General features: G+C 47.6%; 1 protein-coding gene across 1 annotated transcript in view; it reads left to right on the top strand.

Moving 5' to 3' along the window:
* Positions 1-25,406, top strand: part of chd7 (chromodomain helicase DNA binding protein 7) — a 69,754-nt gene that overhangs the window by 23,006 nt on the left and 21,342 nt on the right. Inside the window, exons 4-23 of the mRNA XM_071512213.1 lie at positions 1,447-1,922; positions 9,467-9,608; positions 12,036-12,164; positions 12,304-12,369; positions 13,452-13,507; positions 14,561-14,675; positions 15,378-15,461; positions 15,569-15,706; positions 16,532-16,653; positions 16,743-16,986; positions 18,748-18,924; positions 19,515-19,658; positions 20,360-20,458; positions 20,621-20,813; positions 20,930-21,146; positions 21,365-21,560; positions 22,097-22,264; positions 22,360-22,539; positions 22,638-22,748; positions 24,932-25,143. Of these exons, the coding sequence (XP_071368314.1) occupies positions 1,447-1,922; positions 9,467-9,608; positions 12,036-12,164; positions 12,304-12,369; positions 13,452-13,507; positions 14,561-14,675; positions 15,378-15,461; positions 15,569-15,706; positions 16,532-16,653; positions 16,743-16,986; positions 18,748-18,924; positions 19,515-19,658; positions 20,360-20,458; positions 20,621-20,813; positions 20,930-21,146; positions 21,365-21,560; positions 22,097-22,264; positions 22,360-22,539; positions 22,638-22,748; positions 24,932-25,143 (3,269 nt within the window). The remainder of the gene's footprint in view (positions 1-1,446; positions 1,923-9,466; positions 9,609-12,035; positions 12,165-12,303; positions 12,370-13,451; positions 13,508-14,560; positions 14,676-15,377; positions 15,462-15,568; positions 15,707-16,531; positions 16,654-16,742; positions 16,987-18,747; positions 18,925-19,514; positions 19,659-20,359; positions 20,459-20,620; positions 20,814-20,929; positions 21,147-21,364; positions 21,561-22,096; positions 22,265-22,359; positions 22,540-22,637; positions 22,749-24,931; positions 25,144-25,406) is intronic.

Here is a 25,406-nt window from a genome sequence, read left to right as displayed (position 1 = left end):
ATGCTCACACACACACACGGCGTTGACACACTTTGACACACACAGAAGTGCACATGTGCATTACACATGCACACACGCACACACACACACACTCTCGGAGGCATACTCGCTCCCGCCCGCTCTCGTATGACACACACACACACACACACGCACTCCCTCGCTGTGCCTTTTTGAAGTATGGAGATAATTTATTCGTGTCATGATGCCTGATTTCCCATCTGCTACTGGGACCCTGAGCAGCTGGAGAGAGAGAGAAAGAGGAGGGGAGGGAGGGATGGAAGAGAGGGAGAGGGAGGAGAGGCAGCTGGAGGGGGAGGAGGGAGGAATGGAGGAGGAGAGAGGAGAGGCAGCTGGAGAGGCTCCCAACAGCTGGTAACCAGTTTCCTGTCACGGAGCGCCTACCGGGGAGGGAGGAAGGAAGGCGGGAGAGGAGGAAGGAGAGAGGAGTTAAGCCTGCGGGGGAGGGATGGCAGGAGGAAAAAGGAGGTGTCAGCCAGTTTGTTGTCGAAGGCTAGCCTGCTGGGAAAGGAGGAGAGAGAGGAGGTGGCAGCCTTGTATCAGGATGGATGGATGGATGGATGGATGGATGTTAGGATCCTCTCCTCCCCCACTGCTCCCCAGTCAGCCATTACAGGCAAATTCAGCCTCCTCCCGCCTGCAGAAAGCACAACAGTACTGACCCACACATGGGCATGGCTGAACCCATGCTGCAGCAAAACAACACCAGGCGCACTTCATGGAAAACGGGTGCAGGCCGCTCCATATTTAGTGTGATATCGTTTGCTTGAATGAAAAATGAGAAAAGCAGCTATTATGTTTGCTAGCTCGCTCTCTAGCAGTGAACCTGACCCAACAGAACACCGGCCAGATCTGGACAGGCACACTCTGATGCGGTTTCCAGTCATTTAGCGCGGATGTTTTGAAACGGTTTCCCTGCCAAAAGCCGAGGATCTGAATGTGAAATTTGTGTGGGAGATTGTGCCGTGGGTGTCTGGATTCTGCTACCGTTCCATTTAGAGCTGCAACGATTAATCGATTAGTTGTCAGCTATTAAATTAATCGCCAACTATTTTGATAATCGATTCATCGGTTTGAGTAATTTTTTAAGAAAAATAAGTCAAAGTTCTCTGATTCCAGCTTCTTAAATGTGAATATTTTCTGGTTTCTTTACTCCTCTATGACAGTAAACTGAATATCTTTGGGTTGTGGACAAAACAAGACATTTGAGGACGTCATCTTGGGCTTTGGGAAACACTGATCCACATTTTTCACCATTTTCTGACATTTTATAGACCAAACAACTAATCGATTAATCGAGAAAATAATCCACAGATTAATCGACAATGAAAATAATCGTTAGTTGCAGCCCTAGTTCCGTTACTTTTGTGTTTTAATAATCAAAACCAACCTGACATCTAACGGGTCTTTCTCCTTTCTCCCCCCCAGCATTCCCCCACGGACCCGTCGGGCGACGCCTCGGCGGCGGTCCCCGATAGGCCGACGGCCGGCGCCACCGGTCAGCCCGTCGGCGCCGAGCAGCCCGGCGGCCGGGAGACCAAGCCAAAAAAGAAGAAGAAGAAGAAAGCGAAGGTAGCGGAGGAGGAGGAGGAGGACGAGGGAAGGCGGAAGGCGGCGGCGGAGGCGGCGGCGGCGGAGGAGGACGGGAAGCCGGAGTTCCCCGGGGCGGCGGGCGACGCCGGGGAGCAGGGGGCGGCGGAGGGCTCTTCGCCGCCGGCGGAGGAGAAGAAGAAGCGGAAGAAGAAACCAAAGGAGAAGGCGGAGGGCAAGGAGGCCAAAGAGCCCAAGGCCCCGAAGACGCCCAAAACGCCCAAGACCCCCAAGACCCCCAAAGAGCCCAAGGAGCCCAAGGAGAAGAAGGCCAAGAGCTCCACGCCCAAGACCAAGACCCCCAAGAAAACCAGGTAGGACCAGCACCTCCACACAGGCACAGTGTGTGTTTGGGTGTTTCTGTGGATTGAAGTACCAGGGTAGAAGCCTTTCCCAACATGTGTCAGCTGCTTGATGAAATGACTAAGACCCCCCTTCCACCTGGCATAAACATATATCCTGGGTGATCCAATTTCACTGTGTATGGAGATAAATTTTAATGTAATCTAGCTAATTCATATGGAGACACAACCTGGATATGAGCATGTCGATGCCAGTTGGAAAGGCAGCCTAAACGCTCTAAGAGGCGCGTTTCATCCAAAGCAATTACCGGATTCAGAATTTAGAATTTGTTTGCAACTCAAGTCTCCCGGTAGATAGAATGATAGACGGTTGAATGTTGAAATCTCTGTGCTGAAACCACCGTGATAGAAGCCAGCGCACACACACACACACACACACACACATACCCACACAGCATCCATCACTCATATGACCAACCAGGGGGAACCAAAGAGGTCACGACCCCTGAGCCGTGCAACTGCAAAAGAGACCGACTCTGTGTGTGTGTGTGTGTGTGTGTGTGTGATCACAGGGCTTAGTGAAGCGTAGAGCCGCGGCCGCTAGACAGGAGGCTCTGCGTTCCAGTCCCATTCTCTTCTCTAGATACCGATCAGCAGGGTTAAAACCACTGTCGAGACTCTCCGCTTAGTTCTGCGAGTTATTCTGCAGCTTGAGCTTCTCTTTTCGAGCCATGGTGGCCATCGCTGCTCATGCTAACTACCCAGTTCTTCTTCTCCTTTATTCCAAACCGAGCTTGTAACCATGGGAGGAGTGTGATTGGATGAGTTTAAACTTGCAGCATATAGATCTAGTGGATATCAGCTTTGCTCTTGCGCTACTATCTGTTTACATGGACTTCTCTGGCCTCATCACTCCCTTTCTCTCCTTTTCTCTCTCTCTCTCTCTCTTTTTCCCCCTCTCTGGGCGACACTTGCCCCGATGAAAATGTCGTGGTTTTTTTTCCTCCTTCTGTGCCACGCTTCCTATTTTCTTCACTCCCATGCGTGCAGAGTCGCTCGCTCTCTCTCTCCCTTTCTCTTGACACGGCATGCTCTCTCACTTCCTCCCCTTTGCCGTCTATCTGTCTGTCTGGGATCAGAGGGCGACCAGAAGGAGAGACGGAGAGGAGTGGGGAGAGAGAGAAAGAGAGAGATGGAAGTGAGGTGGAGGTGAAGAGAGTGAGACTATTTGTGTGTGTGTGTGTGTGTGAGAGAGGGAGAGAGAAAGAGAGTGTCAGAGGTGATTTCATTGTGGAGGTGGAAACTTGATCTGACTGAGGAATGTGTCAGGACGGCCCCCATCTTTCTCTCTCTCTCTCTCTGACTTGCTCGCCCTCTCTCTCTCTCTCTCTCTCTCTCGCTCCCCCCCCCCCCTCTCTCTCTCTTTCCTCTCGGCTCCTTTTTATCCCCAGGAAGAGGGAGGGGCCAAAGCAGCAGGCAGGGGTCAGCACTGGGGGAGGTGTGTGTGTGTGTGTGTGTGTGTGTGTTGGCCGCTGGAAAAGAGGCGGGGGAAGGGAATGAGGGGGGGGCCGGAGTGTATGCGTGTGTGTGGCAGTGAGGGGGAGGGTTGTGTGTGTGTGTGTCTGTGTTGGGGGAGGGGTCGTCGGTAATCTTTGTGGCAGAAAATGGCGTCTAATGATAATGAGGGCCATGCTGCTGACCACTCCACGGCCGCAAGAGTGTGTGTGTGTGTGAAGGCAGAGGAAATGTGGGGGTTGAGGGGAAGGGGGGGGGGGTCCATTCTCAGCCCCCGTGTGTGTGTGTGTGTGTGTTAGTAAACTAGCTCTTATCTGTTGTCAGGCTTTTTCCTCCATCTTGAGTGGCGGCTTGGAGCTCCCAGGTTAATTTAGCATAATAATGGCTGCCGGCCATTCACTGCTCCTCTAAAATGGTGGACTGCTGCAAAACACCCAACTATCTTTTTTTTCTTTTTTTTTATTCTTTCTCCTCTTTTCTCCCCCCTCCTACTCCACCCTTTCCTGCTGAAGAGGAGTCTATCCTTTCATCTTTTCCTCTTTACCACCACCACCCGCCCCCGCTCCCGCTCCTCCCCACCCACCAGTCTTTCCTTTTCTTTTTCTGTCTTTCTGATTCAAACCGAGGAACTTGCGTGCGTTTTGGAAAAAAAGAGGGGAGGAGGAAAGAGGAGAGGAAGACTTGTGTGGGGTCTTGGGGAGGAAGGAAGAGGAGGAGGAACTTGTAGGGTCTTCAGAGATCCAGTCATAAGTTTAGTTTCCCTCGATCTGCCCTGATACATAATGCTCTCTTGTACGGAGAGAACGTCACACCAAACTCCATTCAGATAATCTGTCGGCGGAAAGTCGCCTTGCTTATCGGCAAACATACACACCTGCTGGAACATAACTTAAGACATTTTTCCAATCAGTAGGAGTCACTTTTCAAATCGGCGTACATCAATACACCAAGCAGCACTTTTTTTTTTACATAAAATTTCAACTTTTATCTTGAAATTCGCTGCTGTTCTCACAATTTTGGGCGGTAGCGAGCAGTGTGAACCACTTCTGAAAGTTAAAATAAAATGCTGCTCCGTGGATCATTTGAATGCCACATTTACCAGAAGACTTCTGACAGTTTTTGAATGGAGTTTGGTGCACCGTTCTCCCCATAAGTTGCACTCTCCATAAACCATCGGTGCACTCCTCCATTGAAAGGGCTAGAAGAAGAAGTCTTCAGTTGTTTTAAATTGCATTATCTAATTTCAAGGCTTTAAAGGGACTCAAATGCAGTTAACAGTTGCCTTTGAGTCTTAAATACGGACTATTTGCCTAGTGAGAAATATCCCTGGTTTAACCCTTCAGGCTTATTATTAGGTGTGAAATACACAAAATTTGCATAAAAATACAAAAATTCCATGACATTTTTGGGGATTTGGATCGTGTCCGATTTCCTTTTTAGGGTGGCCGAAAGAAAAAAAAAAAGCCCCGAAGCCCGGGAGAGTCGAACGCCACGCCGTCATATCTTCTCTTCCTGTTCAGTGTTTACATTCGCCGTATGAACGAATAAACCAGCAGAGAACAGGATAAAAACCTCGGCTGTATCAGTGGAAACGGGATGTCGGAGCGGGGGGGGGGGGTTTGTGGTTCTACTGCGACTGTTGAACGAGTGCCTCAGTTTTGCGAGAAAGCAGCTGAAGTTAGAACCAGGGAGACGGATGGAAAGAATGGAGGCGGCGCAGGCCTTCTCCGCTTAATGGACGAACAGAAAAGGAACAGGAGAAATAAGACACATTCACCACTATTAGTTTCAGCTTTCCAGGAAGAGACTCTGTGTGTGTGTGTGTGAGAGAGAGAGAGAGAGGAAGAGAGAGAGAGATGGATCAGGTGGTTTACTTGTCCAGTCAGCTCACTTCTCTCCTTTGACCTTGCTCTCTCTCCCGCTCTCTCTCTCTCTCCCTCTCTCTCTCCCTCTCTCTCTGAGGAAGCACATCTATAAATATCCCAGCTCTCAGCAGCCACACCCTTCCCTCTCAGTGTATATGTGTGTGTGTGTGTGTAGGGTGATTTGTTTGCTGTACACACGCAAGAAGTCAGACACGCATGCAGCTACCTTGCCTCGTGCGTGTCCGTGTAGACGTGTGTGTGCCTTTTTTAAACGCACACACACACACACAGCCAGGGGTGTGTGTGTGTGTGTTGCCTTCTAGCTGCTGGTGTTGCCAGCGGTGCCAGTGGTCCACACACACACACACACACAGAGAGAGTGTGTGTGTCGGGGGTTCAGTTGTATGACTCATCACGGCAGCAGGTGTCCGAAACACCCCGCCCCTCCTCTTCGTCTCCCTCTTCATCTCCGCTCCTCTTCCTCGCCATATTTTTCATTCCACTCTTCTGCTTCTTGTCTTTCCTCCATTGCCTCCTCCCTTCAAACTCCCCCCCCCCCATCCCCCTTCTGAAAGGAGCATCTTGACTCATCTCACACACGCACACACACACGCACACACACACACGCAGCGCTCCACAGCTGGCCGGCATGTGTGAATGCCAGGCTGTAAGCCCAAGAGAATACAGCGGAGAGTGAATGGGAGACATTAAGAGAGGGAGAGGGAGAGGGAGAGCGTGTGTACACCTGGACTGGACTGGCTTTATGCAGGCATGTCCGTTTTGATGAATTTTTATGGTATTTCAGCTTCTTTTGTACACAGCGGAGCATCGATTTTCAAGCCTTTACTCAAAGGGGATGAGCTTCCCCATGATTTTGTGGCTATGAGATGCCAAAGCCATAGTTCATTTCATTCAGCCTGCCTTACAGTAGCTGGGTTTCCATCCAAGGGTTTTTATGTGACTGATGATTTATCAAATTAGAAAGGTGGAATGCAAATTTTGATACAATTTCCTCAGTGCTAGGGTTGTGCCGATGTACGATGTCATCGGACATCGACGCTGGGCTGTCAGTGGCGATGTGACTTTTAAAGTGTTTTTCCATCAGTATAATATTATAAAAATAACATTCGCTTTTGTAATGTAGGGATAAGCCAAAACGACAAAATCATTGAATAAGAGCCGTTTAGAACAAGTTAGAGTGGGAAAGGAGATGAGACACACACACACACACACACACACACACACACACACACACACACACACACACACACACACAGCCTTACAGCCCACACGCACGGCATCCCATAGCTCTCACACACCTTTCCAACCCTAACCCAAAGAGTTCTCTTCACTTGTAACTTGTTTTAAGTCAGTAAAAAGTGTGGCTAGGCTAGTTAGGCCCATATTTTAGAAAAATGTGAATCTGAAAACAATATTTTCCCATTAATGTGAACCAAATGGAGAGTGAAACTCACATTAATTAGACGGGCCCGTCCCCGTGCCCGAGGGACTTGTGTTCCCTCAGCGAGGCCTGTCAGGCCGCCTCCTCCTGCGAGGCTAGAAGTCTCCCTGAATTCTAAATATTTTAACCACATGGAAGTGTGTGTGCGCCTATGTGTAATCACTGAAGTTGGGCATACGACAACTATTTTTAAGAAGAAATCGTATAAATTATTGGCACTTGTCCAAAACCTTAGCGACAAGGTTAGCTAGCTAGCCTGGCAGGCCTCACTGGCCTTACAGCAGGTCCCTCGGGCGCCCTGCTGCTCCAAGTGTCATCGGCCATTGGAGAGGTTTGATTGGACGATGTTGTGCCATCGCACAACCCTATTTAATACCATTAATGTTTTGAAGGTTGCTTGAGGTGGAATTTTTTTTGCTGAGAAAGAATATGATGCAATAAATTGCGATGGAAGCGAATTTGTGGAATAATAGCACAGCAATGCTTGTCTAAAATTTCTTTCCACAATGATCTAGGACTGCCTCCATGTGTAATTGCCATTAGTTGGTAGATTACAATACATGGAGAAAATGGAGGTTAGAAAGGGAGTAGTCTCTACTCCAAAACAGTACATGTTGTATGTAATTGAGGAGAGTCAGCTCAGTTAACAAACTGTTAAGCTAGCTAACTAGCCAGCAGGCTCGTTTAGCAAAGCAACAAATGTTCATGTTAACATTAGACTCTTCACCACTAAGTAACTCCTAGCTATATAAAGTTAGCTAGTGTGCTAATCAGATGTGTGTACAACAAGACGGTGTTGGTTAGCTTACCAGATACTATGATTTGCTAGCTAACCAGCTAACGTTATCTGAACGCAAAATGGATCACGTGTATCAGTGGTGAAACGATCAGCTCACTTAGCAAACATGTTGTGTAGTGACTGTTCTATGACTAACTATATTGCCTGGCAAAACAATAACATTTAAATTTTTGCCTCTTGTTAGCATTGTTTTACAAAAGCAACCTGGCACCAAGTTGACTTTTTGGAATCCAGTGAACTACAGTGAACGTCTCAGCTGGCTTATTGGCCGTTTAACATGGTGCAAGTTGATTCATTCAAACATTGAGAGCATTTTGGAGAACTGTGGTCTAGACAGAGGAAGAGAGGCAGGGTGAGGGAGAGAGAGTAGAGAAAGAGTTGAAGAGGTGAGGAAGTAGTTGTGAGGAAGAAGACGCTGAAGAGATGGACCGAGTAGAAAGGAAGAGGTGAGGTATTAGTTTGGACGGAGGGATTGAGAAAGAAGAGAGAGGCTGTGAAGAAGCCAGGAGGAAGAGAGGGGAGAAGGCAGCCAAGTGGAGACGTGTGTGTGTGTGTGTGTGTGTGTGTGTATGTGTGTGTGTATGTGTGTGTGGCCAGATGGCTCCAGCGTGTGGCGACCAGCCAGAGGAACAGGTGCAGGTCACATGACCAGCCGTTACCACGGAGATGGTGATTGCTCTTGGCGTGAGGATGAAAGGAGAAGGGCCCCAGGGAGAGAGAGGGGGCGAGAGACATAGAGACAGAGCAGGAGAGAGAGAGAGCGAGAGAGAGAGAGAGGGGGCGGAGGGAGGGGGATAGGCAGGCACAGAGCAGGGGAGAGAGGGCGAGAGACACAGGCACAGAGTAGGAGAGAGAGAGAGGGCAAGAGACTCAGAGTAGGAGAGAGGGGAAGAGAGACTCGGTCACAGAGTAGGAGAGAGGGGGCGAGAGACCTAGGCACGGAGGAGAGAGAGAGACGGGCACAGAGAAGGGGAGAGAGGGCGAGAGACACAGGCATCAACCAGGGGAGAGCTACAGAGAGAGAGAGAACTGTTTTACATTAGATATTGGTGGTTATGTACTATTGTATAGTTTATGTTTTTTCAGGCCAAATTATTTATAGTTTCATTGTGGTTTGAATGGAAACTGCCATGGCAATATTGTTTCTGATGAACAGTCATGCCAATAAAGTTATTGAATATTGAGAGAGAGACTGAGTGAGAGAGAGAGAGAGAGAGAGAGGGGTGCTATGTGTCGTCACGCTTTCCTCTGGTGTCAACACACATACATAGAGCCCGCTCCCCCCCCCCTCTCTCTCTCTCTCTCTCTCTCTCTCTCTCTCTCTCTCTCTCTCTCTCTCTCTCTCTCTCTCTCTCTCTCTCTCTCTCTCTCTCTCTATCCATGCCAGAGATTAGAGAAAGCCTAGGGGCCTCTCTCAACCCCTCCCCCTCTTTTCTCTCTCTCTCTCTCTCTGGGGCCTCGCTCGCTCGCTCTCTCTCTCTCTCTCTCTCTCTCTCTCTCTCTCTCTCTCTCTCTCTCTGTGCCACCACCCCCCCCTCCTCCACTGTGTGCCTGTATCTCTCCATATCTCCCTCTCTCTCCCTCCGCCCCCCTCTTAGTCTTTCATCATATTAACCCCCTGTGTGCCAGAGCCCGAGGCAGACTAATGATTTCTAAATGGGTAAATCAAACATGGCGACCGCCCTGGGACACACACACACACACACACACACACACACACACACACACACACACACACACACACACACACACACACACGAATGCCTGGCTGGTAGGCTGGCTGTGTATTCTCCACTTGTAAAAGAGGTAGCACTTTCAGGAATGTTCCTCTGTTGTTTTTAAGCCATTTGTTTCTTTAGAGAGCATCAAGTCTCACTCTCTCTCTCTCTCTCTCTCTCTCTCTCTCCCCCCACAGCAGTAAGAAGGCGGAGTCCGAGGGCGGGGCTAGCGCTAAGAAGGATTCCAAGAGGAAGAGAGAGTCGTCAATCAGCGACGACGTGGAGGTGAAGTCTCCGCCCCCCTCGCCTCCTGAAGAGGAGGACGACGACGGCGTGCAGGTACGCAAGGCACACACACACACACACACACACACACACACAAACTCCTGAAATCCTCTGCCTGGAATGAAGTCATCCAGTAGTTCCCGCTACTTGTTCCAGCGTTGACTCAGCCAATGAGCTAAATGCTTCCAGGCAACACATCTCCACAGACTGTATAAAATCCTGGCTAATGTCGCTAAGCAGCAAAACAGAGCTCCAGGAAGTAAAAAAAAAAAACGAATAGCACGAGGCTTTAAAAACAACTCCGGATCCCTCCAATGTCACCACCTGTACAGGTACATGGCACCGAGCCAGGAGGCGGCCACTGTTTGTGTTGTAAACCAGTCCTGTTGACAGACCAAGCACAGACAGGCTCCACTTCCAAGTCCACATGACACAACCTTTTTTTTTTAAGCAACTTATTAGCTGCTGTATGAATCCTGTGTGGTTCAATATAGGATCTATCACGAGCCACGATTACATGAAATACAGCACCCATAATTCATGCTGCATTGGTCCTGCTCAATTTGTTTAGGAGGTTACCTATTTGTAATTGGTTGTATTTGTCTTACAAAAGTAGCGCTAATCAGATGGGAGTATAATAGGCAGCTACAGCTAAGGTCAAAGGTCAAGACTAGGTGATTCTAACCACGCCAATTCTAAGCCTGGGCTCTGGAATCTGGGCTAGTCTGGTTTGAGGGGGGGCAGTGCAGACTACTGAAAACTGCCGACTCTGGCCATTTAGCCCGATGCGATTTTTTTTTTCTCCAAACATGTTTGATTTTTGTCAGGCTGAGTCTGGTCGCCCTTGTCTAGTGTGAAGCTGCACAAGACTCACCAAGACTGAAATCTGAGAGTGGCACTGGCAATGGGAGTTTAGATACAGGGGGAAGAAAAAGAAAATGAACTGGAAGAGAAGTCACATGTAACAACAACAACAACAACGCCCATTCACGTAGATAGTTTATATCAGGAATTTGGAGGAATAAATCTTACATAAAATACTATGAAATGGTAGCATGCCTGGATCAATCCACATAAGTATGCAATTACAAATTTAAGTTGAAGAGGTTTTATACAAAGTTCCTAATCAACGTTATTCCTGTAATGGTGTCACTTCAAAAATACATCTGTAATGTAAACTGTAGCTTCTGTACCATGGAGCAGGAACCTTAGTCTTCCAGTCTGTCCAAGCCTTAATGCTGCAGTTCCAAATGACCCGATGCTAACCTCATTACCTTAGTGAATAGAGTGAAAGGCTGTAATGTCAGAACAAAGATACTGAGCTTGCTAAATGTAATGTCAATAAAAATGCAGCTAAAATATAGCCTACTTATATACACACACAACTGAAAAAACATCACAGCCCTGCAAAGTAACCTGTCCAACTGGGGGAAACACTGAAGCTATTGTAAATAGCACCGTAAAAAGCTAATAAAATTATTCCAAAAGCTTCAGCCTAACACTAGAGAGGTTATCCTATTATTACATTTGATTTAATCATAGGTAAAATTGACAAATCTGATAATACGATTAGAGTCTGTTGGGTTTAAATCGTTCCATTGCCGACCCCAAGAAGTTTAGCTTTAACGGTCTCTTCCTCCTTTTAACAAGTTTTGTGTTGTAAGCGCCGTATTTGAGGGGGGAAAAAAAGAAACATTCCGCCGTTTCCCCTCCTCAAAGAGACCCATCTTCTGTGTGCAAACGTAATTATCCAGGGGCCATGTAAACAGAGTGGCATCTGGCTATTAGCTGCATAAAGACACATGGCGCTCATTCAAATAGGAAAGCGCCTTAGCAGCAGTTGCCCCTCTTTAGCCTGATCAATCCGCACAGCGTTTCTTTCCCCACAGCCTTTTATTAATTGGCAACACCAAATTAAAAGCGTGGCGTTGTCTTCAGCAGATCAGGGGCTCAGGAACCAGAACAGAATCAATACGGGTAATGCGGTGGAGCGTAAGGAACATAAAAAAATAATAAAAAAAGGGTTAAACATTTGCGAGATCACACAGTTGATGGAGTGTCACAGTGGTCATTTCCTACTTCCCACCTCTCTGCCTCTCTCTTTCTGTCTCTCTCTCAGACTGTAATAGAATGATTGCAGCCTATGCTATCGCTACTTGGCAGGTTAAATACAGACTGTGTGTGTGTGTGTGGCACGCCAGCTAGCCGCTCCGTGAAGGAAGTGTGTATTTTGTAAAAGGGAACAACCCCCCTCCTCACTCAGCGTGGGAAGAAAAGTCAGAAAAGCTGTCCTTTCTTTTTTTTTTTTTCTTTCTTTTTTTCTTTTAAGAGATGTCTTTTTCCTTTTGCGGAGTATTTTAAGAAGAGTAGAGAGCTCAGTTTCAAAGGATGGAGAGGGATTCCAAGAGCTGGGCGGAATCAAAGCTAGTGAATGAAACGTTCACACCTCTCTCTCTCTCTCTCCCTCCATCCCTCCATCAGAAGCGCCGCTCCAGCCGCCAGGTGAAGAGGAAGCGGTACACGGAGGACCTGGAGTTCCGGATATCGGAGGAGGACGACAGCGGGGACGACTCGCCGGCGCCCAAGTCCCCGTCCTCATCCCAGCAACAGGTACCCCCCCGGGGGCCGGGCTTTTTCGGTGTCCTTGTACCCCCTTTTTTTTTTTCATAGAGGTTTTCTTTTGCTGGACGGTCCCACAACTTCACATTCATAGTCAGTCCAACGTTTTGTTTTTTTTTTGTGTTTCCAGGATGTGGCCGAGGCGGAGGGGCCCGTGGTGGAGAAGATCATGGGCACACGCATCACTAAGAAACAGGTGAGACACACACACACACACACACACACACACACACACACAGAAACACACTGGCCGGAGTCATGGTTTACGTCATCTGATTAGCCGCTCCACAGCCGGCCCTAAGCAGATTATACACACACACATATACACACACACACACACAGCTCGAACAGCGAATATCCATTTGGTAAGCGGAGACTAGAGTTCTTGTGTTTCGGGGCGTGTGTGTGTGTGTGTGTCAGACAAACACACACACACCCTCACACACCCACGAGCGCTCCGTGTGTCTTCCAGGCTTTGTTTAGACGGCTTCGTTCTAAAGCGAGCTCATCCCCGAGCCAACACGCACACACACACACACACACAGTTGCCAGCCAACTTTCTTTTGCTAGCCAGCTGCCAATGGGTTACCCCCCACCTACACACACACACACGCACACACACACACACACAGTTCCATTCACAGAGAGTTGACCCCAGGCTTGGCACGCTGCCAAAACCACAGCGCTCGCTACGCCAGACGCCAAGCTTGCGTTTCCTTAGGCTGTGTGTGTGTGTGTGTGCATGTGTGATTGATGACTCATGGCGTTACAGTAGTAAGAGCGTGGTGGAGTGTGTGTGTGTGTGTGTGTGTGTGTGTGTGTTAGAGTAGTAATAGTGAATGGTAGAGGATGGTTGCACTTGAAGCAAGGTACTGTTGAGGGATTTCCCCTTTTATTAGAGTTACTAATACATTGGATCTGCTTTGTCTATGAGTGTGTGTTCTTATATTGATATTATATATTGCTAGACTGGTCAGTTTAACATGAAATTTAGAATTTATTTGTGTTAATTTGGTTGATATTGGGTTTTTTTGTGAACTATACAACATCCAAACTGGTCTGTGTGTTGATTGGGCGTGCCACACCTTCTATTACAACAAAGCCCACAGATTGACAAGATATGAATGAAGCAATATTCACTTCCCGGTGCCAAGCAGAGCACAGTTCACATGTCGGTGTGGAAGTCCCTCTGCGCAGTCTCACTTATTCATCCACACGTGATGCAGCGACGACAAGCCGCCGTGGGCTCTGTTATTGACGTGTGTTCTCTCCTTTCAGCTGGAGTCGGGAGAGGAGGTGGAGGTGGAGGAGTTCTATGTCAAGTTCAAGAGCTTGTGAGTAGCACACCCGGGGCTTACTGTCTACCCGCTTTATGGCTTCTGCCTTTGCTTCTGGCCTTTTTTGCACAAGTATTCAAATATCTGAAATCTTTCTGTCCACTCTTAATCCAGACCAGGGTTAATAGTATAATGTATATGCTATCTGCTTTACTGAACACAGTTGGACTTCATGCCCCTCACCAATTAATTTCCTGGTGTAATTTTCTCTTAAATTGCCCAGATAGTTTCAGAACTGTCATCAACTGTTTTCAATCAGAAATCGGCTGGTTTTGACAGCTTTGTTTTAGGGCTGGGCAATATATCAATATTATATCAATATCATGATATGAAAATAGATATCGTCTTAGATTTTGGATATGGTAATATGGTGATATGGCATAAGTGTTGTCTTTTCCTGTTTTTAAAGGCTGCATTACATTAAAGTGATGTCATTTTCTGAACTTACCAGACTGTTCTAGCTGTTCTATTATTTGCCTTTACCCACTTAGTCATTATATCCACATTACTAATGATTATTTATCAAAAATCTCATTGTGTAAATATTTTGTGAAAGCAATAGTCATCCCTACAATATTGTCGCCCAGCCCCGCTTTGTTTCTTTATTTTGGTTTTTAAATTAGTCTTAAATTCAAAATTTGGCTTTCTGAAAACTGCAGATACCCTGACACACTCTCTCTGTGTTCTATCAACGTGTGTGTCCAACACACACACACACACAGCTGACCAGCGTGCTATCAGATGTTGTCTGTCTCCAGGCTACAGACCAGTGTGCTGTCTGGCTTAACACACTGTGTAATCTAATTGAAGGACCCGTAGACAGTAGCACTGCTGTATGACGAACCGGGCCGCTGTCCGTCACTTTGACTGTGAACTGCTTAATTCTCCGTTTCCTCTAGAAAGCCCTCCACGTCTCCCCCGCTGCAGGCACCCTAAGGACCCACATGTTGACAGTATTTCAGCTTAAGGAAGGCTTTTGTACCCCTGCACTCTGTGGCTTTGATATCCGAACGATAGGAACGAGGTCGAATGTGTTTTGTGTCTCTGCAGCTCGTACCTCCACTGTCGCTGGGCAGACCTGGAGGAGCTGGAGAAGGACAAGAGAATCCACCAGAAAGTCAAGAGGTTCAAGGCCAAGCAGCAACTCAACAGCTTTATTACCGAGGTAAGACCTCAGCCCTACCCTAACATTAGCCCCTGGCCCCGGTCCTGGCCTTAGACAACAACTCAGCCGCTGCAGCGCTGAGGTTAGGTTATGCAAGGGTCAGACCAGTATGGCTTCTGGAGGCTGAGAAATTGGCTCTGAAACAGCATTTAGACCATGTGACATGATGATCATAATACATTCATGCATACTTTTGTGACATCTAATCAAAATGTTGCATTAGAGTCAGTTCGCTGTAAGGTCTTCTCATAGACAACCAGTGTATTATTGATCAATTATCAGTATCAGAAGACCCATAGCCAAATATTTATGGTATATTTTGTGCCAATTTTCAATATGTTTAAATTTCACCATTTTCATGCCAAAAAAATTCCCAAAAGAATTCCTACATATTTGTGTGGAATCTGATCACACTGTCCCATTGGAATCAGTTCAGGTTAAGGTATTCCCATAGACAACCAGTGTATTATTGATCAATTCTTCATTAAATATATAATCAAACAAACTGAATCATATCCATCGTAAAGGTAGACAACACTGATGGGACCAGCTCCTATTTTTAAGGCCATTATCGACCCAGAAAACCTTCATTACTGAGCTAAATAAGACACATGCACACACACACACACACACACTAAGTCTAACCCTTCCCTATGCCTAACTATCCGTCCATACAAATAACTCCACTCTCTCTCCCTCCAGATGGACGACGAGCCTTTTAACCCGGACTACGTGGAGGTGGACCGAGTCCTGGACGTTTCAGAGAGCCCGGATGAAAACGGAGAGGTGCTTTCATCTCTTTTTTGTCCTCTTTCATGGTTTTGAGCCCTCTCTCTCTCTCCACACACACTCACCAACCCTCCCTCCTTTTTTGTGTGTGTGTGTGTATGCAGACGGTGACCTTGTATCTAGTCAAATGGTGCAGCCTGCCTTACGAAGACTCTACCTGGGAGCTGAAGGCCGACATCGACCAGTCCAAAATAGAGGAATACGAACGCATCGCAGAACGCACACCCAACACTAAGAGAGTGGTAAGTAGCCTCTTTTAAGGGTGTGTGTGTGTGTGTGTGTGTGTGTGTGTGTGTGTGAGAAAACTTGTGGTACATCAAGTTAACTCTTATGACTGTGTGTTTGTGTCCATGGACACTCATAGGTCGCTATCTGTCTCCTCAATCTCCCACCAAACCCTTTGGAAAAGAAAGTGTGCACGCTTGTGTGTGTGCGTGTGTGTGTGTGTGTGTTGGCTTGCCGCCTGCTCCTTCCTCCTCCAGATTTACAGCTCCCTTAACTGCTCTCCGCGGGGCCACGTTCCTGTGGTCTTACACACACTCACACACACTCACACACACACACACGCACACGCCCTGCTCCTGTGGCCAGGCCAAACCACTAACAGTGTGTTTAATGCTGAACAGAAGCAGCTGACTGGCTGTGGTCTCTCACTCCTTCACTCCTCTCTCTCCCTCTCTCTCTCTCCGTCAGTCTATGTCTCTCTTCCCACTGTCTCTCTCCTTAAAGACCATGTTAGAAATAGACTATCATACACAGGCAATATTTGGAGGCAGTTTTACAGTACTTTATAACACTTTCGGTCCTTCTAGTCTTCCTGTGTTTGCCATATTGATTTTTTTTCCCCCCCAGTTGTAAGTGCCTGCTGAAGGCAATATTACCCATAAACCCTTGCACTCAATGAGAGTGATATTACAGCGCATTGTCACCACATTGGAAGGGGTTTTAGTTTTAGTTTGAGTCTGTGTGTGTGTCTGTGAGTCCTTAAAAAGTATGGAAAAATCTTAAAATTAATTATGTAAATACAAAAATGGCCATGAAGTGTTAAAGTGTGTGTGTGTGTGCAGGATCGGCCTCCTGCAGCCGATTGGCAGAAGTCGGACAGCTCCAGGGATTACAGGAACGGCAACGCACTCAGGGAATACCAGCTGGAAGGCCTGAACTGGCTTTCCTTCAACTGGTACAACACGTAAGTCAGCTTTACTATTATTATTATCATTATTATTATTCTTATTAGCATTACAACGAGTCCCTGATCCGCCCTCTGTCCCCCCGCAGACGTAACTGTATCTTGGCGGACGAGATGGGCCTGGGGAAGACCATCCAGTCCATAACATTCCTCTACGAGATCTACATGAAGGGCATCGAGGGGCCGTTCCTGGTCATCGCCCCGCTCTCCACCATCCCCAACTGGGAGCGGGAGTTCAGGACCTGGACCGAGCTCAACGCCGTGGTCTACCACGGCAGCCAGGCCAGCCGCAAGACCATCCAGGCCTACGAGATGTACTACAGAGACGCACAGGTAGGCTGATTGAACACGCGACAGGTTTTCATGTCGCTGAGCCCCAGATAGATGCACATAACCCCCCCCATTTGATCAAATCTTGTCCCAGGGACCCATATGAGAAGATTTCAGTTGATGATTTAGTATTAAATTGTTTAACTGTCCACACTGTAGGTAAGGGGATAATAGTGGTGCGAGTGAACCTAGGATGAGAAAAGTCATTTTTATACACTCTCTCTTATATAATTTGTAGTGCATTGAATCTAGTGAAGTGAAACTATTTCCCATTTTGCTGAGGACATCCTGGAACCCCTTCAAAAACCTCTTCAAAGTCCCCAGTCCCCACATTAGGAACCAGTGGACTAAGATATACCTTACTATGTCAAAAAATCTTAACTCTAACCCAAAGTTGTGGTCTGTGGTAGCCTCAAGACCATCCTAGCCTATCTAAAGTAATAGAAAGACACACAGGGAACTAGCATATGGCTCCAACCCTCACCTTAAAGTAGTACAGTTACCTTTTGCCAAATGAAATGCAGGAATCGCTCACAACAAACAAAATAAACATTGGTCATACAGAGGTGGAACTCCTACCAATCTTCATTGCGTGTTATTGCGGGTTATCATGGGAAGCCAGGCCAGCAGAAAGACCAACAAGGCCTTCAATTTATATTACCTTTTAATCTGGACTGTTCCTGACTTAAACAATAAGCATCACACAAGGTCCCAGGCCCTTCTAGCCAGCTCCACGTGAGAGATGAGCAGAGCGAAGCCTACAGAAGCGCATTAGACGGAACAATCCAGAGGCTGCTGCGTGAAGACCGCGAAACCACCCAGCAGTCAGCAAATATGAACCCCTCCTTAGCCGAGGGAGATCCTCAGCCATCCGGGGGCTGGGCAGGGCTCGTCTGCTTGCATAAGCTCTTTAAGGATGTAAGCCATACGCGGTAAGCCCCTATTGCAGAACGCCACCACCATCTCCTAGTGGTAAGCTACGCACCGGAAACCCGGCGAGTCACAGCGAGCCCGCGAGCAAAATAGAGCTGTAGTAGCAGTGTCCTAGCTAGTCGCCTGTTCTTAATCCGGGCTGAGGTAATCCTCAAGGTCGCCGTGGAGGGATGTTCTGTTCTTTTCTTCCGCTTAGCCTCCTTCACCGCTCACCCCATATAAGTAGAACGACTAGATGGGACACTTGATAAAAAGAATTCGTGAATATCCCTAGAGTGTTTTTTAAACTCGCGAGAGGTGGAAGAGTTTTCGTGGAAGATATAATGGCGATAAATGGTGGTGGAAATGCATGGCAAACAAAAGATGAGGATACCTGGCCTACTAATCTGGCTCTTTGGCCTGAGACCCAGAGACCCAGTTCTTGTACTAAACCTCACGCTACTGATTTAGTGCCAGCGCAGAGCATTTTGTACTAAAAAGACAGTAAAAGGTACCAACTGCTGAAAGGAACACTTTACTATACTTGGCTATAGATGGTGAGACTGCATCATGCTGCAGTAACTTGAAGTAACTTCTAAAAAACTCTTTTATAGACTTGGGTTTTCCTCCCAAATCAATGGAGCTGCTTTGCCCCACAGTGAATGCCTTTTTAGTAGTTTTATCTTTCGGCCTAAAAGTGAAAAGCGTCCCTCTCAATCTCTCCCCCTGACCCACAGGTTAAGATAATAAAGGAGCCAGTGATAACGACATCTGAGACGATTCTTATTGACCGTCTTTCTCTTTGTCCCCTCTCTCTCTCTTCCCATCTCCCCCCCCCCCCCCCCCCCCCAGGGTAAGATAATAAAGGGGGCCTATCGTTTCCACGCGGTGATAACGACCTTCGAGATGATCCTGACCGACTGTCCCGAGCTCCGCAACGTCCCGTGGCGCTGCGTGGTGATCGACGAGGCCCACCGCCTCAAAAACAGGAACTGCAAACTGCTGGAGGGACTCAAGATGATGGACATGGTGAGCGGCGGTCGCCCTTATTGCCGCCGTAGAGACGGCGAGAGGCATAATGGAGTCGACCGGAGACTGTTGACAGTTACAATCAATCAAAGTACTATTCAGTTAGTTCATTAAAATGCACCAGTATCCATGTCAGTAGTCTTAAAACAGGATCAATAAGACCATTAAAAAAACCCTGCGAAATTAGGTTTTTATTGCTAGAGAAAGTTTGAACGTCACAGCTCTACACAGTATTCCCTCATAAAGCTGTGCTGATTATTATATTTTAAGCCTGTTTTTTACCCTTACTTGCTGAATATGAGGTAATTTCTGCCCAGTTTACAGGACAGTGTTAGATACGACTTCTCAGCATGGCTTCCTAGCCTATCACAGGGTTTCAGCACGTCCTGAAATAGTGTTATATGTTTTATATTAAACTACTTCAGCTAATTTTGAGTCTGGTGCACTTTCATATTATCATCTCCCCTCTACCTAGGATAAAGTCCTGTAGACAGATCCTCCTCTCTAGTCTAGAGTCAATCCGTCTCTCTCCTCTTCCTCCAGTATAGAAACTCTAACCATCTCTCTCTCCTCCCTCCCTCCTCCTCCAGGAGCACAAGGTCCTGCTAACGGGGACTCCTCTCCAGAACACGGTGGAGGAGCTCTTCAGCCTGCTCAACTTCCTGGAGCCGGAGCGGTTCCCCTCCGAGCAGACCTTCATGACCGAGTTCGGAGACCTCAAGACTGAAGAGCAGGTAACTGTGCAACTCGAGGCGTGAAGGGAGGGGTTGTGGGAAGGCGGTGAGGCGGAAAAAGACTTGGATTCAAGGTGGAACCAGGCCAGTGTAAATGCATCTATTATCAGACATCTAGCGGCTCGATATCCATTATCAGACACTTATCCGTGTGACGAGTTTCTTTCCTTTTTTCACGCAAAATTTGGACGTCGGCCCCCATAAACAGTCCCAACAGTTACCGAAGCACATGGCAATTTTAGATAGACATGTTTCAGAGTCTCTTTCTTACTTATCTGTTCAGTTGTCTTGGCTCCTAAGCCTTCTATCAGTGTTAATGCTCCAGCCCAGATCCCCATCTTATCGGCCAATAGTTATGGAAGAGTGGAAGGCCAGAACAACACCGGGCATTTAAGTGTCAGCTGACCAGATTGGCTGTGTATGATAATGGAGCTGTGTTTTCATCTATCACACAAACTATTGACATCAGTTGTTTGGTGGTACTGACAAAATTAATAGGAAAGGTTTTGGTTTTTTTTCCACACTCTTGGAGATCATTGCACTCTTAGACATTCGATATAATAAGCTTTCATAGCCTTTATGGTATTGGTTTAGTTCCATGGGATTTATATATACCCCCCTCTCTCAGTTTCCCATCGTCCACAGCTATGAACGTAGAGAGCCAGTGAACGGACTGGTAACATTGTCTCCGTCTGTCTCAGGTCCAGAAACTGCAGGGCATCTTGAAGCCCATGATGCTGAGGAGACTGAAGGAGGACGTGGAGAAGAACCTGGCTCCCAAGGAGGAGACCATCATCGAGGTAGGAAACCCAGCTTTTTCCCTGCTCTCAACTCTATACTGTCTAATAAATCACAAATGCTCCAAATATGATAGAGTACTAGTTGAAACTGAAGACATAAACTAGTGATAGACTACTTGAAAGGAAAAAGCCGTTGGTCCAACCGTCGTTGCCGTTTGCCAGGTGGAGCTGACCAACATCCAGAAGAAATACTACCGCGCCATTTTGGAGAAGAACTTCGCCTTCCTGTCCAAAGGAGGCGTGGGCGGAGGCGGCGGTGGAGGAGGAGGCGGAGGAGGAGGAGCCAACGTCCCCAACCTCCTCAACACCATGATGGAGCTGAGGAAATGCTGCAACCACCCCTACCTCATCAACGGTACCCACACTTTCTATGATTTTGATTTCCTATTACAGTATTAAGATTCCACGATAAAAAATTTAAAAATTCCTTGTCGGCTAATGATTTTCTAATTGCAACCGGTGCTCGTCCAGGAGCGGAGGAGAAGATCGTGGAGGAGTTCAGGGACTCCCACGGCGGCGGCTTCGACATGCCGGACTTCGCCCTCCAGGCCATGATCCAAGCCGCCGGCAAGCTGGTGCTGATCGACAAGCTGCTGCCCAAACTGAAGGCCGGCGGCCACCGGGTCCTGGTGTTCAGTCAGATGGTCCGCTGTCTGGACATCCTGGAGGACTACCTCATCCAGAGACGGTGAGCCAGGGGCGGGCGGAGGGAAACGTGTGGGATCAGCTTTTCTCTGCCTTGTAGGCTTCGGCGAGAGGGTTGACTTTGCTCTTAGCGCTTCCGTAATCGGCGCTTAAAGGTCAATATGATGCTAACGATGATACCAGACTGCTGCCGGTAATATTGACAACATAACGTTACCGACAATAACACTAATCTGTCCTCCCCGCTCTCCCCGCGCCCAGCTATCCCTACGAGCGGATAGACGGCCGGGTCCGCGGCAACCTGCGGCAGGCGGCCATCGACCGCTTCTCCCGGCCGGACTCGGACCGCTTCGTCTTCCTGCTGTGCACGAGGGCCGGAGGGCTCGGCATCAACCTGACCGCCGCGGACACCTGCATCATCTTCGACTCCGACTGGAACCCCCAGAACGACCTGCAGGTACCAGCCACAGCGTGCCAAACCTGCACAGTTCATCAACCTAATATATCCCGATTCTAGTTGCCGTAATATTAATGAATGGGTTCAAGCCCCCCATGTCTGCAAGTGTCCGCTCTGCTGAAGTGTCGCTGAATCCCTACCAGCTCCAAGACTGCTGCTCTGTAGCTGACCCTGACCTCTGACCTCCTAAGAGACGAGATTTCCCTACAGGAATCAATAGAGTATCACATTCTCAATACATTCAAATGTCAGTAGTGAGGGCTAACAATCCCCCTAACTACTGAAGGGCAGGTCTGTCCATAGGGAGGGGAAACTAGCCTGAAGGTACAAGTATCAGCTAGATTTGATGACTCCACCAGCCACACTTGGCTCCGCTTCATCGGACCATGTCATCAGTGCTGTGCGGAAACCTCACATCTCCAGCTGAACATACAGGCGCGGAGCGGTGTCAACGGAGTCATTTTGGATATAGGCTGAATTCGACAGTGAATGACGTTTCTGACTCTTTCCCTCCCTCCCTCTCTCCCTTCCGCCAGGCCCAGGCCAGGTGCCACCGTATCGGCCAGTCCAAGGCGGTGAAGATCTACCGCCTGATCACCCGCAACAGCTACGAGAGGGAGATGTTCGACAAGGCCAGCCTGAAGCTGGGGCTGGACAAGGCCGTGCTCCAGAGCATGAGCGGCCGCGAGAACGCCAACAACGGGGTGAGACACGTCACACACACATCACACGGTTACACACTCTTATTCAGATTGAGAAAACAAACAATCACACTTGTGTCGCTCCGTGTGCGGTCCAGGTGCAGCAGTTGTCCAAGAAGGAGATCGAGGACCTGCTGAGGAAGGGAGCGTACGGCGCGCTGATGGACGAGGAAGACGAGGGCTCCAAGTTCTGCGAGGAAGACATCGACCAGATCCTGCAGAGACGAACCCAGACCATCACCATCGAGTCCGAGGGCAAGGGCTCTACCTTCGCTAAGGTAACACATCATCCCTTTAGTCGTATGAAATCTACACCGTCACCATAGTATGAAACATAACGTGAGATATTTCCATTATCCATTTCCTTTGTCTGCAGGCTAGTTTTGTTGCAGCGGGCAACAGAACGGATATTTCTCTGGAGGATCCCGACTTCTGGCAGAAGTGGGCTAAGAAGGCCGAGCTGGACCTGGACGCCATCAATGGACGGGTAGGACACACACACACTCACACACACCACATACACATACATAGGTACACACTGAAAATGTACACACTTGCACACACAAAAAAAATCAATCAACGGCCAGATACGAAGCATGCTGTATACACACTCAACACACACATTGAAGAGGAAATACCCGCACCATTCATATATATATATATATATATATATATATATATTTAACATACATAGCATATTTGACATAGCATACATAGCCATACAGGCACACACACCTCGGCGGTGTTCCCCTCATGAAAAGGCTAATAGCAGTGGTAATTAGTCAACGCTATCGCCTCCGGGCTAGGAGGAGAGGAAGACAGACTGAGAGGGAGACAGAGAGAATGATGGGAAAATGGAGGGGGAGGTGGAGGGGGGGGGGGGGGCCGAGAGAGAGAGAGAGAGAGAGGGAGAAAGAGAGAGATTAATATTGACAGTTGGGAATCTCCTCTCTTCCTTAATTACCCATGTTTCCCTGCTCGTGTGTGTGTGTGTGTGTGCGTGCGCGAGCGTGTGTGTGAGAGAGTAAGCTGCTTAGCTCCACTTAACAGAGCGCAGATGCCTGGAGGGTACAGAGATATCACTTAGGCTAGCACACACACACACACACACACACACACACAGAAACACATGCACAATCACTAGCATTGTACACACACACAGCCCTCCGCTCAGAGGCATCCTTATCATTTCCTTGCCTTCTTTTCCTCTCTACACTCATTCACCGTTTGGCTTCAATTCTTCTTTTTTCCCATTTTTTTTTTTTTTTTTCCCTTCCTCATTTGTGTTTTTTTTTTCCCCCCTCGAGTTTTTTTTTTTTCCTTCCCCTCTCTCGCTGTCGCTCTCTTTTGGAGGGCCCTCGAATGGAACACTTAATCCAGCTGCATGAGCGCGAACACACACACACACACACACACACACACACACACACACACACACTCGCACACACACTCACTCCACTTGGGCTGGTCCCCTGGGATTTCTTATTGTGTGATGTTAAAATGGAAATGACTGTAGCGCTCTGTGATAATTGTGGAACTAACTACTGCCCTGTTTTAGCATATTAACAGGATTGAAGGGGGGGGGGGGGGAAACAAATTAATTGAATAAAAATGTAATTCATTAGACAACATAATTAATGCCTGTTTATGTTCGAGCCGGGCAGCAATTTTCTCAGGAACAAGAATCAAACGCAGGGCCAAATATCCAATTAATTTGATTTTGTCCAGACGTTGCCGTGTATTCAGAGTCCCCACTGGTCACTGGGTGTCTGGAATATCATGGAATATTGAGACAGACGGGGAAAAGTCAGGGAATAACAGGGAATTTTCCAAATGGATCATTTTTAGGAATATGGCAGAATGTGTTTTCCAACTTTCATACATTTATTAGATGCCCAGCTGGACTGGAAACCAGACTGTGTACTGCTTTAGAAAAATATCAGTAAACCAGGCGGGAAGCAGGTCATGGAAGAGCTCTGACTTGGTTATGGAAAGTCTTGGAAAAGTTATGGAATTTTATATCAGAGCTGCAAACGGGGTGGCAACCCTGGGCCATGTTGCTCTACAATGTTGCCCAAAAGGTTGCTTACTGCAGTGGTTCTCAACCTTTTTCATATCAAGGACCCCTAATTTAATCTGAGAATATTTTTATTATTGGATATGATTTTGTCCAGAATTTCATGACTATCTGTATTGTAGGGAGAGAGATAACAGAGAAACTATGATCAAAACAGTCATCCGTCTACGTTCTCTAATTGTGTTCACTTCTTGTAAATGAGATAATAGTGAAGTTTAACAATTCATCAATTTGCTGGGGACTCCCTGGAACTCCTTCAAGGACCCCTGGTGGTCCCCAGACCCCACGTTGAGAACCACTGGCTTTACTGCATGATCCACCTTGCAACATTTTGGACAACCTGACATAACAAGCTTTCTTCCTAATGGAAGAGTAGCTCGGTTCACAAGTATTCTACTAATATCTAAATCGGTATGGAATTCATTCAGAACGCTAAAATATACTGCATGTAACTGTATCCAGTCATTGTGGGGAAAAAATGAAAACACGCTACGGAATGAATTTTAGCCCAGAAAGTGTGTCACGTCCTTTTTAGAAACGAGCAGGTGTTAAAGAGAGACGTGTGACCCCCGTCCCCCTTGTGTCTCCCCCAGAACACGCTGGTGATCGACACGCCCCGGGTGAGGAAGCAGACGCGCCACTACAGCAGCGTCAAGGAGGACGAGATGCTGGAGTTCTCCGAGCTGGAGAGCGACGGGGACGAGCCGAGCAAGCCGCAGTCCAAGCCGCGGAGGCCCCAGGACAGAGCCCAGGGCTACCCCCGGTCCGAGTGCTTCAGGGTGGAGAAGAACCTGCTGGTCTACGGGTGAGGATGGCATCCCATATATATGGAAATGTGTGTGTGTGTTTGAGGAGGGGTTAACAGAGTTGGTGTCAGTTTCAGTTCCGGAAGTCTGCAAACTTGAGTGCAAAAGGTTCACATCTGACTTTTTTTATTGCTTATTTTATATAGTAATGTACATCTCTTTGAATGATAAATATAGAATACTGTTAATAAATAATGATAGATAATGTATTTTTTTTTTACTTTTTTCCACTCCAGAAACAGTTGAAAAACAAAGTTGATAG

This window comes from Centroberyx affinis, unplaced genomic scaffold (genome assembly GCF_046629955.1).
Source record: "Centroberyx affinis isolate AG114_WGS23_722 - 3 ecotype Tasmania unplaced genomic scaffold, CSIRO-AGI_Caff_v1 ptg006177l_1, whole genome shotgun sequence".
In the NCBI taxonomy this organism is placed as follows: Eukaryota; Metazoa; Chordata; class Actinopteri; order Beryciformes; family Berycidae; genus Centroberyx; species Centroberyx affinis.
Note: the sequence above shows the minus strand (reverse complement) of the source record. Positions and strands in the feature narration are given on the sequence as shown.